The following is a 16,119-nucleotide window of genomic DNA, read 5'->3' on the forward strand; positions in this document are numbered from 1 at the left end:
AAAAAAAAAAAAAAAAAAAAAAAAAAAAAAAAAAAAAGACTTCTCCCCAAGTCCTCAAAACTATTATTAGAATTGGGACAGCTAAGCAGTCAGAGTATCTAATAAACCAGGTACAAAAGAGATAGAGGGATTTAACTTCCTAAATGGAACATATATGTTTCCCAAATTAGGATCTCCCCTCACAGTTTGGATTTTGGGTATTGAACCCAGAGCTTTGGGCAGGCTAAGCATGAGCTCTACCACTAAGCTATACTGCCTCTTCCCTGTCCTGAGATAAGATCATTTACAGTTTCTCCTTATTTTATTTTTTGAGTATAGGTATTTTGCCTGCGTTGAAGTCTCTGTACCACATATATGCATTGCCTACAGAAGTCAGAAGAGGGCATCAGATCCTCTGGGATTACAGTGGTTGTGGGCTCTTATGTGGGTGCCAGGAACTGAACCTGGATCTTCTGAAAGAACAGCTACTGCTCTTTTTTTTTTTTTAAAAGATTTATTTATTATTTTTATGTAAGTACACTGTAGCTGTGTTCAAACACTCCAGGAGAGAGCATCAGATGTCATTACGGATGGTTGTGAGCCACCACATGGTTGCTGGGGTTTGAACTCAGGACCTTTGGAACAGCAGTCAGTGCTCTTAATCACTGAGCCATCTCTCTTGCCCCCAGCTCTGGCTCTTAACCACTCAGCCATTTCTCTCATTCTGAAATAAGATCCTTTATTCTGTCTTTCTATGTCTGTCTATCTGTCTTTGATGTGATGTGAGGGAGCCTAGCTTTGCAGACTAGGATGTCACTCCTACTTCTTGTCTTTATTTTTGTTTTTAAAATTTATTTTACCTTTTGTTTTGTATGTATAAGTGTTTTCACTGCATGCATGTATGCAGTGACCATGGGTGCTAGAAGACAGTGTCAAGCCCCATGGAACAGGATGGGGGTGAGCTGTCCTGTGGATGCTAGTGTCAGGCACTTGTTATCCCAGCATTAGGGAGGCAGAGATAGGAGGATCCCTCCAGCGTGGGTCTATCCAGTGTAGCTACGAGGCAGATACCAGGTTCCAGTGAGAGACCCCATCTCAAAACAAAACAAAAATACCATTAAATGCAGACCATGGCGGGTGGCTTTAACCATGGCTTCCACGTATGTAGGTGAGTGGCTGTTCATACACTTGCACACTCTCTTACATTTGTTCACACACAAAATGTTAGTGCTTACTAAAGACTTTGACAAAAATCGTGGAACCATTGGGCTTTGGGGTCTAAATTAATCCTTGATATTACCCTGCTTCTCTGTACGTGGAGAGGGGAGAACAAAGAATTATCCCGAGGAGTTATCACAAGGACATTTGTTGGAGAGTTCATCATGCAGGTTCAAATTATAATGGACAGTTTTGCAAATGGCATTTATCCTTCACATCTATTTACTGAAATGGGGATTTTCTTTACTGTCCAATGTAATATGCTATAATTTAAATGGTTGAAATATTTAGGGCCAGCCTTGCCATCCAGAGCTTAGGGGAGAGAAAGTCCTTTGAGTGTCCTGGTCAAAGAGAGCCTAGAGGAAGACTGGACACTTAAAACTAGATAGAAGGTCTGGAGAGATGCCTCAGCACTCGCTGTTCTTCCAGAGGACCAGAGTTCAGTTTCCAGTAATCACTGGAGAGCTTCTAATGCTTTAATCCTAGGCCAGGGAGTCTAACCTCTGCAGGTGCCCACACACATCTGCATGCACTCCGTCATCCAAACACACCAGCACAAAAATAAAACAGGTCTTGAAAAATGGAGTGGTAGAGATACAGTGTGTTTGTGTTGTGTTTTTTTTTTTTTTTTAAGTATTAAACTGTAAGGGGGAAGAAATATTCAGAAAAATACATTAGAATGGTGTTAGTAACTTGATTAAAAAATGATAAATTTCTCATCACAGTAAAACATTGTATTAAAAACAGGGGAGAGGGCAGATGTAGGAAAGACACTTAATTTTAAGGGCCAAAAATTGTGCTTGATAACTGGGAGAAGATGGAAATGGGTGATTAGTGTGTTAAAGCTGATATCCACCCCCCTTTTTTTTTCTTTTCAAGAGAGGGTTTCTCTGTGTAGCCCTGGCTGTACTGGAACTTATAGATCCATGTGTCTCTGCCTCCCAAGTGTCAACATCTGTCACCACCAGTGGCTTTTTTCCCCTTCCCTTCTTTAGTGTGAGTGTGCTGTTGTTATTCCAGGAAGTTCTCCCTTCCCCTGCAGACAGAGTTTCTCTGTGTAGCCCTGGCTTTCCTAGAATTCACTCCATAGCCTAGGTTGGCCTCAAACTCACAGAGATCCACCTGCCTCCCAAGTGCTGGGATTAAAGGCATATGTCACTCCCCACCCCCCAAGTGATTCCAACTTTTTTTTTAAAGATGAATTTATTTATTATATATATGTGAGTACACTGTAGTTCTCTTCAGACACACTGGAAGAGGGCATCAGATCTTATTACAGATGGTTGTGAGCCACCACGTGGTTGCTGGGAATTGAACTCAGGACCTCTGGAAGAGCAGTCAGTGCTCTTAACCGCTGAGCAATCTCTCCAGCCCCTCATTTACTCTTGTAAAAAGCTGGAGTCAGGGCTGGAAAGATGGCTCCACCATGTAAGGTGGAGGAGAAAACAAACCTAAAACACAAGTCCTTAGCATTCAGGTCCTTTCACGGCCGCATGTGCCCTGTGGCAGGCCTGCCATCACATCACACCCCAGCACTTACTAGCAAAGCAACAGAGACATTAATAATTTTAACCAAGAATACTAGAAGTCCTATTATTAGAGATAAGAAAGTTAGCCAGGCGTGGTGGCGCATGCCTTTAATCCCAGCACTCAGGAGGCAGAGGCAGGCGGATTTCTGAGTTCGAGGCCAGCCTGGTCTACAGAGTTCCAGGACAGCCAGGTCTACACAGAGAAACCCTGTCTCGAAAAAACCAAAAAGAAAAAAAAAAAAAAAAAAAAAAGAGTTAAGAAAGTTGAGAAAGAAAACTTGGCATGATGGCACATGTCTATATTTGAATCACAAGAAGCCTCTGAGTTACACAGTAAGATCCCATCTCACAACAGGAAAAGGGGGTGAGAGAGAGAAAGTACATAAGTAAGTGAAAGAATTCTGAAGAGTAGGTGTCCAGACTAAGGGATTTGAGACAGTGAGGCCCAGAAGTAACCTGGTTTAGTAGTTAATGTATTATGAGGCTGAGGGCTACTGAGGTGGAAACAGGCGGGTATAGACTTGACATTTGCTACCGCACATGATGTTGCTGAGGCTGTGGCTCAGGCGCTAGACTTGTTCCTACATATGGCTCACCTGGACATCTTTGGAATCTGAACATTTAATTTCTTTTATTTTTGGTACAGTAATTTATCTTTAATTTTTTATTTTTATTTTATGTAATAGGTGTTTTGCCTGCATGTTTGTATATACACTGCATGCATGCAGTGCTCAGAGAGTCCAGAAGAGGGCATTAGGTCCTCTAGAACTATAGTTATAAAATACTCACCCATACAGAGATGATTTGGTTGGTTTGAGGACCTCTCTGAATAAAGAGAGCTAAGACAAGGCTCATATGAATACTTGTAGTCATAGTACCTGGGCGGTGGAGACCTGAGGAATTCAAGGACAGGCTGGATTATAGTGAGTCTGAGTCTGCATGAGATCCTGTTTCAGTCTGTGCTTCAGAGATATGATTTGGAAGACAAGTTGAGAAAGACAGACGTGCTTCTAAAGGCCTGCTCTCCCTCCTCTCCCTTCATTCCAGGTCCTTTGGAGAACACCTATCGTGACTTCTGGCTTATGGTTTGGGAGCAAAAAGTTTTGGTGATTGTCATGACCACCCGGTGAGTTAGTCTTCTTTTAACCATAGATTCCATGACTCTATAAGCTTGAATGATTAAGAGAGCTATGCTACATCTATATTTAAAATGGTAGGCCATGGTGGAGATAGTGCTAGTCTTGCAGAAAGATATTTAATCCGTAACTGTAGGGACCCAGGGCTAGTGCGCTGTAGCCTACCTACCCTGGGGTTCTGGCCTTATTCACTAAAGGACGTGCTGGGAAATGCCACACCTTGAAGCTGCCTCTTGTCTACAGAGGAAAGGTGCCTTCCTGGCCACTGCATTACCAGTTCCCTTTGCTCTCCATTTCCTTCTTTTTTTATGGTTCTTCTGTTCATTAATATCTCTACCTGTAAGGGAACAGAAAAAAGATGGTTGAAACATAAGGCAGGAAGTTCTGAATAAAGGGTTGTTTTTTTTGAAATTTGGCAATTCTGCCAAATATAAGGAATTTCATAGTTTATTAGTTTCATCATTAATTATAACTTTTTACAGATAGGGAAGAAAAGCGATGCTTGCTCAGTTCCCTTCCTCAGGGCGTTGTCAACAGCCACCTGTAGTTGGGAGAATTGTCTTCCCCGTCCTGTGTCAGCCAAGGGCCCTTCGTGGGAAAGAAACTGAGCAGTGGCCAAGGTCTAGGCCTCAGTGTGGTTTTGCTACTGTATGTAGGAAATACAACCAGGTCTCAGGAAGGAGACAGAAGGTACAGTGAGTGTACAGTGCATGCCTGCTAACTGTATACATGTAAGAATGCTAGCTGTTTTAGCACCTGTTTAGAATGAAGTCAGTGCTGTTCTTCAGAAGCAGTGCAGAGCACATCGCTGCCTAGGAGCTCAGCAGTTGTGGTGGGAAGCAGCTTACAGCTGGTTGAAGAGCGAAGGCTTAACTTGCTCTGTATGTCTTCAGCTTTGAGGAAGGCGGCAGGAGGAAATGTGGCCAGTACTGGCCTTTAGAAAAAGACTCTCGGATCCGATTTGGCTTCCTCACGGTGACTAATCTAGGAGTGGAAAACATGAGCCATTATAAGAAAACGACTCTAGAAATTCACAACACAGAGGTAAATGCAGGTTTCTATTTTCTCACTCTTTTGAAATTAGGGAGGCTCCTTTAAGAGATTCTCATTGAGGGTGGTGATGCACACCTTTAATCTCAGCACTCAGCAAGAAGAGGTGGATGTCTGTGAGGTCAAGGTCAGCCTGGTGTATGTATTGAGATCCAGCCCATCCAGGGCTACAGAGCGAGTCCCTGTCTCAATAAAACAAACACACAAAAAAAGAAAATGTCTAGAGGGAATAAGCAGGATTTTTAGGGAGGTAATAAACAGATGTTCAACTGAGAAGCCAGTTATGTAGTGCCCACCTTTAATCTTAGACAGAGGCAAGTCGATCTCTATAAGTTCAAGGTCAGCCTGGTCTACATAATAAGCTCCAAATAGAGATACCTCCCATAATCCCCTTTCAAAAAAAAAAAAAAAACAAAAGACAAAAAACCCTCAACTCAGAACTAATAAAGTTATCACCTCAGTATAAGAGTGGCATTAAGGGCTGGTGAGATGGCCCAGTGGGTAAGAGCACCCGACTGCTCTTCCGAAGGTCCGGAGTTCAAATCCCAGCAACCACATGGTGGCTCACAACCATCTGTAACAAGATCTGACTCCCTCTTCTGGAGTGTCTGAAGACAGCTACAGTGTACTTACATATAATAATTAAATAAATTAAAAAAAAAAAAAAAGAGTGGCATTAAGAGGTTGGAGAGATAGCTGAGTGGTTAAGAGCACTGACTGCTCTTCAGTAGATCCTGAGTTCAAATCCCAGCAGCCACATGGTGGCTCACAACCATCTATAATGGGATCTGATGGCCTCTTTTGGTGTGTCTGAAGACAGCTACAGTATACTTACATATATTAAATAAATAAAGAACTCTTTTTTAAAGAGTGGCATTAAAGAGAAATAAAAAATGTCAACATTGGGAATCTGGATGCTAAGCCATGCTTCTTTTCCTTCTGCACAGGAGGCTGAGGCAGGATTACAAGGTGGAAAATAGCTTGGACTACACAGTATGGATCTTGTCTCAGAAAAACTACATTGAGGGACTGGAGAGATGATGGTTCAGCTGTTAGAGTACTTGATACTCATCATGAGGATGAAAGTTCAGATTGTAGCACGCATGCATCCAGCTGGGGGTCCCATTTATGCTTGTCATCTAATGGAGATAGAGGCAAGAGACTTTCTAGGCTTTCTGGTTATGACCTAGTTGAGGATACTTAGCTCCAAGTTGAGAGAAAGACCCTGCATTAAAAGAGTAGGCAGCATGTGTTAGAGAGGATAACTGATGTCCTTCTCTGGCCTGTCTGTGTACATGTGCACTCATAACATAGATGCCTAGGCACTCACAAAGGCAGTAAGTCAGTAAGTAAATAAATATGGTACTGTTTTATTTTGAGACAGTGTCTCTCAGTATGTAGCCTTGGCTGACCTGGATGTTAAGATATAGGCAGACCAGGCTGGTCTCGAACTCATAGAGATCCATCTACCCACCACTGTTTCCTAAATTTTGTGGTTTAGAGGTGTGCCCTATGATGCCTGGCAATAAATTTTTTTTAAGGAATTTTTTTTTTTAAGATTTATTTATTATTATATCTAAGTACACTGTAGCTGTCTTCAGATGCACCAGAAGAGGGTGTCAGATATCATTATGGATGGTTGTGAGCCACTATGTGGTTGCTGGGATTTGAACTCAGAACCTTCGGAAGAGCAGTCGGTGCTCTTAACCACTGAGCCATCTCCAGCCCGATTTTTTTTTATATTATAATTTAATTATAACATTTTTCCTTTCCTTTCCTTTTTTTCTCTCCGAACCCTACCTGCTCTTTCAAAGGTGTAATCTCTATTTTTACTAATTGTTATTGCATGAAAATATATACATATTTTCACACACACACACATATATATATATATATATGTATATACACATATATTTGTAAATATAATCTGTTGTATCCATATAATTGTTTGTATTATGTTCTAGAGCTGACTGGACAACTAGTTGGTGTGTCCTTCCCTGTGGAAGACCACTTCTGGCTCATTTTTTTGTCTTGTTTTTAATAATAAAATAATACAATAATAATAACTTAACAATAATAAGAAATATGGATCCTATAATATAGCAATTTTTCTTCCCAACCATATAGCCATTCCTTTGGGTTTGAAGTAGAAAATCAATTGTGAAGAAAGTTGCCATCAGAAGACAGGATCTTCTAAAGTCTTAAGAATCTGGAAAGCCAAGGGTAGAGAGGGCGGACAGGAGTGACATTAACTCTCACTTCTTTTTCATGTAAGGAGCGGCAGAGACGCCAGGTTACCCACTTCCAGTTCCTAAGCTGGCCAGATTATGGTGTCCCTTCCTCAGCTGCTTCCCTCATTGACTTCCTGAGAGTGGTCAGAAACCAGCAGAGTATGGCTGTAGGCAACCTGGGAGCTCGCTCCAAAGGGCAGTGCCCTGAGCCACCCATTGTGGTCCACTGCAGTGCTGGCATCGGCAGGACAGGTACTGTGCCTCTTAGACTAGTGACACGCCCAGAGGCGGTGGGGGTGGGGAGGAGGAGCTAAATGCTTAGGGTGTATCTGTGATTAAAGGAAACTCTCACTCGTCCCCTTGGTGGCAAACTGCTATGATAATCGCTTTTTAAGGTCCTTTTGTATTCCTTTTGCTAGAGATGCTGCTTTCCAAAATGTATGCTTTATAAACCAAGTTCTTGGGGTTGCTAATCATCATGGTCTTCTTTGGACCTTGTGAACTCTGTCATCAACATGATAGTGGTCCCCAGAGAGATTAGCTGGCCCTCTCTTAGAGTCTTCTCCCTGTGCTGGTCTTGTCCCCTGATCCCTTTTGTTGTTATTGTGTGTTTATGAGACCAGGTCTTATTACAAAGTCCAATCTGACCTGGAATTCTTAACAATCTTCTTATTTTAGCCTCCCAAATAATGGGATTATAAGTTTGTGCTATCTTGCTTGGCTTCTGTGTTCTTTATTATGTGTGCTGTATGAGCTGCTGGCTTTACTAGTTCAGAGGTCCCTTTGGGGGAATAATGAGGAGAATTGTATTCGTGTTAGACCTCTAGAGAGTTATAAGCTATGGAAATTGGGTGTAGAAGTACAGCTGCACTGTCTGGTATTGAAGAAGCAGGACTTCTACCTCTGTGTCACCTACCTACTTATTCTTCTGTTAGTCTCGTGTATATCCTGAAAGACAGGAGACCCTCATTTGTCCGGCCTTTAGCATGCCCTTTGATACTCCTTACAAGTCTCTTTAGGCTTAAGTCCTCCTGCCATTAGACCCCGTGCCTTTGAATTCCTGTATCCAGTCTTGCATGGTGATTGGGTAAAAGGAAGAAGATAGGAGAGGTACACTCATGTGATCATTTCCTTCCTTCTTCAGGTACCTTCTGCTCACTGGACATCTGCCTGGCACAGCTGGAGGAGCTTGGCACCCTTAATGTGTTCCAGACGGTGTCACGAATGAGGACCCAGAGGGCCTTCAGTATCCAGACCCCTGAGCAGTACTACTTTTGCTACAAGGCCATTCTGGAGTTCGCAGAGAGAGAAGGCATGGTTCCCTCTGGTCACAGCCTGTCGGCCATGGACGGTCAATAACTGTTCCACAAGTTTCCACCTGCTGGTCAGCCTTCCTTAAACTACCCTGGACACTGCTGAGCCTAAAGGTTGCCATCAGTTACGCTGAAGCCATGGATCAACCTCTTTCCTGTGTCTCCCAGCGCACATGTGCACGCAAGGCAGCCTTTCCCTTTGGCTAGATAAATGTGGTGAACTTGCCACTAGAAAGGGCCAGCAGCAATGTGTTCTTAATTCCTAGCACCTGCTATCGAACTGTGCCTTATCAAAACCAAATTGTGGCTATTGATTTTTGCCAGGGTCCCTGAGGTAAGTGGGGAAGGACCCCCCCCCCCCCCCCATCTCCCAATTCTTCTGGCCATCACCTCTTTCCCTTTGCTATGATTTGACAGGGAGGTCTGGTGAGCATTCACCTTCCTACCCAGAAAGCTTGACCAAGTTACATATTCTAGAGAATGTCCCGAGTGCCAAGCACGTTTATACATAGGGCGTGTATTCCAGTCTTTTCTGTCATTCTGTGTGTGTGCGTGTACGTATGTGCACTTACGTGTATGGATCCATATGTATGTGTGTACATAATATATACTCTATGTGATAATTATGGCCGTATACTATAAATACATATACACACAGATACTCTTTGTAGAAGTCTCTGGGGCTTTATGTTGCAGTTCAGCATTCCTTGCTTCTTGGATCCTGCTGATTATTCTGGACTGGCTGGGGTTGGGGATCATGGCTCATGTTGTCAAACAGCAGAGTGATAGAAGAAAACACATACCTTTTTCCTGGGCCACAGACCTTCTTCCTTAATGAAATCTTTCCCTCTGGACTCTATGCTTGTTGAAGCCAAAAATACTGACTTATGGTAACACTGGTTCAATTTAGCATGGGTGTCCTTCATCTAACAAATTCTATGTTTTCTTTGCTGATTTGGGGAACAGACCTCCACTGTGATTCCAGACTCTGTCTTATGACCCCATCGATGGGGACCAAGGCTAGAAATGAATTTACAGAGCTGCCAGAGTCCAAAGTAATCGGTACGAAGTTTTAAAAGGAATAAAGGAGAGCCCAGAGTGAACAAGAGGAACCTACCATGAAATTCCCTTCTTGGGAGGACAAACTGGGGCCTCTTTTTCTTGTGTTGGAAGACACCTTTCTTTATGCAACTCTTCCTTGTCTACTGAATGCCCAGCTCTCCCTGCCTGCTAGCCTGCCAGATCCTAGACCGCAAACTGGATGGGTCTATGTCTTTATAAAGCATAATCTCTTTGGCTGGATGAGGTCGTTCCTTGTAATCACTGGTCCACTGCCCGTCCAACTTGTTCCTGTTTTTTCCCAGTCTGATTCGCCAGGAATGGAATCAAGAGTTCCCAACACTGTGTTCCCACAGAACCCTACAGAACCCCTAATCCAGAAGATGAGGTTGGCAGCTGGTCAGAGCTCAATAATTTTATACTGTAATAAGATCTTTGAATGTGTATATTCTTATTTTTTACAATCATTTCATTTTGTATTTAACATCAATGGACTGAGTCAGATTCAGTAAATAATTGTAATGTTCATATTCAATATCTTATAGTGGTACAATTTTGTATTTACCTATAAATATACCAACATGATTAAACCCTTTTAGTTTCATCAATTTAACAGTCTGGGGTTGGGAAGATGAGGAGGGAGTCCAGGAGTTGGTTCTGGACAGATGGGGAGGCATGGGGTGGAGAAGATCCAAAACTTCAGTATCTGAGACTAAGTTCTGAGTGGCGCCTGTTTGTGCAGGCTGTGTAGGCTGTAACAGGCTGAGTGCTAAGTGCTTTGTCTCTTAGGTCACTTCATTGAAACTGCACAGTTCTAATGAATATCCTCTGTCCTTTCTATTACATCTGCCTCCCATTTCTCCAGAACTGAAATTACAGACATGTGCCTCCACACTGGGCATCTTTCACCTAATTCTGTATAAATGAGAAAGGTGAGGTCCAGGGGAACACAGTGATTTGCCCTACTGTAGCCCAAGTTGATCTGCTTATCAAGTCTGCAGACTCTCAGCAGCATCAGAAACGGAATGGTGCTTTGGAGACTCTCGGGGCTTTTCTTATTGTTGCTGCTGTTCTCCTTTTAGAGTATAATTGGTTTTGAAATTCTAGGATGGTTCATGGTTTTGTTTTGTTTTTGTATGTTTTGTTTGTTTGCTTGCTTGCTTGTGACAGGACCTTACTATGTAGCCTAGGCTGTCCTTGTACTCACAGTCATTCTATCTCAGTCTCCCAGGGGCTGCTTCTCCCAGCTTAGGTAAACTAACATTGAGCCCTTGTTCCTTGTAGTAGGCTAGAGAGACCACAGGATTGATGACATTCTCCCAAATGAAGATCTCATGTTCTAGCCTCAGGTTGCATAGTTCCAAAGGGTTTATGCTTCTAGAGAAACCCCATAAATACTGTCCTGCTAGTTTTTCTCTCTGAGTGGAATCAGCATTGGCCCTGAAGGGATATTCTTCACATCACATGGCTTCTACCTGTTAGCCAGTGACAAGCTGTCCCATTGGAGTAGCTTGGCCTACAATATGCAAATATTAGTGTGTTGTAAATAACAGTAATAGCAAACATTTACTAGAAATTCACATTCTAGGTCCTGTTCAGAATACTCTATAAATATGAACTCATCCACTCACAACTAGTGGAAAGTAGGTACTGATAAAAGGAAACATTTGAAATACCAGAGAGTTGGGCTGGTGAGATGGCTAAGCGGGTAAGAGCACCCGACTGCTCTTCCGAAGGTCCTGAGTTCGAATCCCAGCAACCACATGGTGGCTCACAACCATCTGTAACGATCTGACTCCCTCTTCTGAGAGACAGCTACAGTGTACTACATATAATAAACAAACAAACAAATAAATCTTTAAAAAAAAAAAAAAGAAAAGAAATACCAGAGAGTTAACTTGCTGTGTCTATATACCAGAGAACCTGAGGATCTGGTTCCTCATTTACCAGTACATTATCCTTGATGTTCTTACCTTACCCAAAGACTAAACTGCTGGATATACTGGAATCTCAGTATTGGAAAGGAAGAGGCAGGAGGATCAGGAGTTCAAGGCCAGTGTTGGCTATACCAGTAGTAGGAGCCCAGCCTGGGCTACATGACACTGTCTGAGGGAAAAAAAAAATGGTAGCAGATTAAGACAGAATCTCTGAAATTTGAATCAGAGAGATTATGCTGAAATTTGAAATTAGATTACAGAAATACTTAGGGTTGGTGGAAACAGCATTAACAATTTTTAAAAAGCCTGGAAGAGGTAATTCAGAACTGTTACTTGTTCAGACATGCTGTACCTTTGCCCTGTAAATTGCTCAATTCAAAGTTGCGCACCAGTTCTTAGGTGCAAATTCCTGGGCCAACCCACTTCTTGGTGGTTGAGTGAATACAGGATGACCCAGTCATTCATATGGTTATTTAACTCATATCTCCAGCTCTGGGCACAGCCAATGATAGCTCCTGAACATAAAACCCCCCAACTGCCATTATATAGTACTATTATCTTAAAGTTTAAAAATGTTTAAATTTTGGTAGCTTTAAGTTTTTTATTTTTTATTATTTATTGTCTGAACTTCCTATGTAACTGGAACTAAAGCAGGGACTTGTCACCGTACCTGGCTGTTTGTAGCTTTTGCCAGTACGAGCCTACCTGTGGTGTTTGATTTTGAAGTTGTTTGTTTGAAACCGGGTTTCTCTGTGTAGACCACACTTGCCTGGAACTCAAATCCATTTGCCTGCCTCCCAAGTGCTGGGATTCAAGGAGTGTGCAACACACTTGGCTTGGTAATGGACATTAAAGGTGTCTAAGGAAGAGAAGCTCAGAGTGTTCAAAATGTGAGGGTCATCCCACAAGAGACATTGAATAAAGCTAAGGAAAAAGTGTTCAGTGAGTCAAGAACATTGTGGTACCATGCAGACTTCTGCTTCAGATTGGACCATCCTGCCTACACACACACACACACACACACACACACACACACACACACACACACACACAGGATAACCTCTCTGTTCCTTCCTGCAGCTAGGATATCCTGTGAAGAGATTCCCCCAGCATCTTGGGTCTAGATCTGTCATTGCCAGTGTCTGTTATAATGTACTAGTCAATGGTGAGAATAAGATTGTGGGGATGGAGGGCGCTGGGGTGTAGCAGGTGGACTATTCAGTATCAGGATCCCGGGGAGAACTGGTTCTTGCTCATAAAAGGCTGAGTCTCTGGGGCAGCCCCAAGGGCAGGACCTGGACTTTATTATTCGTGTGCCCTGAGGGAGGTGAGCTGTGAGGCTCAGGTGGAGGCACTGGCTAGAAGGGGAGGCTTTTCTAGAATGACTGAGGTTATTAGTGGTCGTGAGGTTTTAACCTAGCCAACCCAACCAAGTCCTAGCTTCTTTCAGTAAAAGGGCTACTTTTAAGCAATCATATAGTATGGGTCCACTGACCCTAAAGTTCTATTTGGAATTATCAGGCCCTTTCTTAGGCTGGATCAACTCCCACTTCAGCTCCCCAATTTCCTATTTTCAAAGATTGCCCCCTTTTTTCTCCAGACTATTGCTATTTCCTTAACATTCCCTCAGTTAGTTGCTACTTGGTCCCCAAGTTGGATAGAAAGTAGGTTAAGAGCCAAGTATGGTAGTACAGATCTTTAATCCTAGTACAGGGAAGCAGAGGCAGGTGGATCTCTATGAGTTTGAGGTCAGTTTGGTTTACACAGCAAGTTCTAGGACAGGTAGGGTTACACAGAGACCCTCTCTCAAAAACCCACATGTAACAAAAGAGGAAGTAGAGGAGGAAAAGGAAAAAAATTACCTCCCATCAGTCTTTTTGTCTCTCTATGGCACAAGAGATATCTGAGAACTAAGGAATTAGTTTAGCAAGCCTCCTGGGACTCCCAATTTATGTCTTAGATTTGTCTTGGGCCTGGGTATCAGTGCACTGGCCACAGTTAGGCAGGGGTAGAAGGTACACCAGCCAGGAGGTCAGGCTTAGCCCTCAACAGGGTTTGCACTGTGCTTACCTGGTCAGAGGAGATGAAGGTCTTCTCTACAGATAGGAATCTAGCACTGGGATGTTGTTTAGTCTCCCTCTACTTTTACCCACAGCCAGCCTTCATAGTGCCTTCCTCCTAGTTCAGTTAAACTTGGCATTAGGCTAAGGCCTTGGAGGTTCTAGCTAACTTCAGTAGAATCTCACTAGGGATGATAGGTACAGAGTGGGAGCTATGGAGCCTTCCTAGCCATTTAAGGTAGTTAATATGTTCATTAAGGTAGTTAAGATGGCTTCTGGGACTTGATGACTACAGTCACTAAAGGCCCCCCACTTTAGATTGACTTCCCTGTACCTGTAACCATACTGAAGTCTAGTGGTTTTCTAAGCCACTGCAGAGTTTTGTTTTAAAACCTTCAGGTCCATCCAGATGCAGAGCAGAGGCCAACAGCTTCCTCTTGTGGAGTCTCTTCATTGCTTTCCTGACTTAAGTACACATACAGGGGCTGCAGGGAAGAGGCTCAAGTGAACCCAAACTGTACCTCTATTTCTTCCATAGTGGGCTTCTCATTCAGATTTTATTTGAACAGGGGAACCTGTTATTACAATTACCACTGGTCTGTAAAACAAGGCCAGAGAGACTGGGGGAATATACTTTTCTTACATCTTTTTTTCCTGACTTAGAATAGCAGTAAGCCTGAGGGGTCAACTTGTGCTCAGTGAGAAGAAGACATTTCCAGGTACTGTATCCTCAGTCTTCAAACCCACTAAAAATATCCCAACTTTCCAATAAGAAATAATGTAGTATTTGCCATTGAGGATAGGTAGTTAGCTAGAGATTTGAGTTTTTTTCTTGGAGGTCTGCAGTGCCAGGGACTTTGCATTTAAATGGCAAGAAATGAGTATGGTAGCTTTGAGAAAGGAAGAAAAAGTGAGGGATTCTTAACTGTATGCTAGGCATATTTATTTTACATTTTCCAGCAGTCCAATGTAGTACAGAATCTTACTAATCAACAGATAAAACAATTTGCTTAAATAATCTAGCTAGGGCCGGGCGGTGGTGGTGCACGCCTTTAATCCCAGCACTTGGCAGGCAGAGGCAGGTGGATTTCTGAGTTCAAGGCCAGCCTGGTCTACAGAGTGAGTTCCAGGACAGACAGGGCTACACAGAGAAACCCTGTCTGGAAAAACAAACAAACAAACAAACAAACAAAAATCTGGCTAGGAAGTGGTTAAACAGATTCTGATCAATAGTTTTGAGGGTTCCCCTCCTCCTAGCTTGAATAGGATAGGCAGAAGGATCAAAAGTTCAAGGTCTTCTTTGCCTAATTCTAGGCCAGCATGGTGTTTGATAAAGCTCATCTCAAAACCTTCAACCCTTAGAAGTCAGGGTGGAGAACTCAATCTCCTGGATAGTGCTGAGCTGGGGGTGGTGATCAGCACTGTCAGCAGTCACCGAGGAAAAGCCCTCACTTAATCTTAAGGCAAGAAGATCACAAGCAGAGGGGGCTCAAAGTCCATAAGGTAACTAGCAAGATCCTGCTTCAGAGTTTTGTAAAAGTTAAAAAGCGCTAAGCACAGTGTTCATATTTGCATTACTACTACTGGGGACTCAGGAGCCTGGGAAAGATCATCATGGACTCCTGGCCAGCCTGGTATATGTGAAACCCTGTCTCAAACCAAACCAAACCAAACCAAACCAGTTTTTGCCACACAAAAGGAAGACGACCTGAGTTTGATTTCCAGCACCCATAGAAGTCGATATGGGTGGCAGATGCTTACCTCCAGCAGTGGGAAAGAGAAGATGAGCCAGAGACACTGACCTGGGAGTGAGTGCCTTTTTGTGAAGGAGGGTGTGCATATTTCATGTCCATGAAATAGACCAAAGGTTCTGGGGTGACAGTTTCAAGTATATGCATTGTGAGTTAAACACTGGTGTCTCTGTGTGGCTGGTAGACAAATTTTGTTTCTTTGACTATACTTTTTCTAGAACTACCTGATGACAAACTGCTGTTAGAATTAGGTAGGTAAGGTTTGTGCTTCAGGAGGGAAAGCACAGTATTTTCTCCAAAGTCTTCGACTTGGATTGTAGCCTGAGTGTATGCAGAAGCAGCATATGGGAGATGGAACAATTTCAGGACTTGGACTTAGATTAAACGTAGTGTGGCTCCTTCATGTAGGTAAGCCCCTCCATAGTCTGAGGCCTCAGACTTGCAGGGTATTTCACACACAGGCGTGTCGTTTTTCCAAGGAGAACACTCACCCAGATCCATTCAATTGTACCTTCACTAGTGGGCCAGTAAGAAATGTTGAGGTCCATAAAACACTGAGTCAGAAACAGTTACTGGGTCCCCCTGGTGCCCCTTGACTGCACGGAATATGGAGACCCCAAAGTCAAATAAGATACAGTGGTTGTCCTTAAGATCTCAATCTAAAGAGTGTTCAGAAAAGTCTAAGTATCAGCCTTATCTTTCTCCATAACGAGGGTGGAGACATAGCGCAGTGGGTAAGAACTCTTGTTGCTCAAGCATGAGGACCCAAATTAAACTTCCCAGCTCCCACGTTAAAAAAAAAAAAAAAAAAAAAAACCAGAGTATGGTTTTTTTACATACATGCCTGTAACCCAAG

The 16,119-nt window shown here is 42.9% G+C and overlaps 1 protein-coding gene and 1 long non-coding RNA gene across 2 annotated transcripts in view; one reads left to right on the plus strand and one right to left on the minus strand.

The window, feature by feature from the left end:
• The window catches only part of Ptpn9 (protein tyrosine phosphatase non-receptor type 9), a 79,737-nt gene extending 69,629 nt beyond the window's left edge, over positions 1 to 10,108 (plus strand). The window contains exons 10-13 of the mRNA XM_021206930.2: positions 3,774 to 3,852; positions 4,756 to 4,906; positions 7,188 to 7,395; positions 8,288 to 10,108. Of these exons, the coding sequence (XP_021062589.1) occupies positions 3,774 to 3,852; positions 4,756 to 4,906; positions 7,188 to 7,395; positions 8,288 to 8,502 (653 nt within the window). The 3' untranslated portion in view covers positions 8,503 to 10,108. The remainder of the gene's footprint in view (positions 1 to 3,773; positions 3,853 to 4,755; positions 4,907 to 7,187; positions 7,396 to 8,287) is intronic.
• The window catches only part of LOC110327744, a 15,040-nt gene continuing 2,586 nt past the window's right edge, over positions 3,666 to 16,119 (minus strand). The window contains exons 2-3 of the long non-coding RNA XR_002380844.2: positions 4,336 to 4,846; positions 3,666 to 4,199 (exon numbers count right to left, since the gene is read on the minus strand). This is a non-coding gene — a long non-coding RNA (uncharacterized LOC110327744). The remainder of the gene's footprint in view (positions 4,200 to 4,335; positions 4,847 to 16,119) is intronic.

The sequence above is a fragment of the Mus pahari genome, chromosome 10 (genome assembly GCF_900095145.1).
Source record: "Mus pahari chromosome 10, PAHARI_EIJ_v1.1, whole genome shotgun sequence".
NCBI classification, from domain to species: Eukaryota; Metazoa; Chordata; class Mammalia; order Rodentia; family Muridae; genus Mus; species Mus pahari.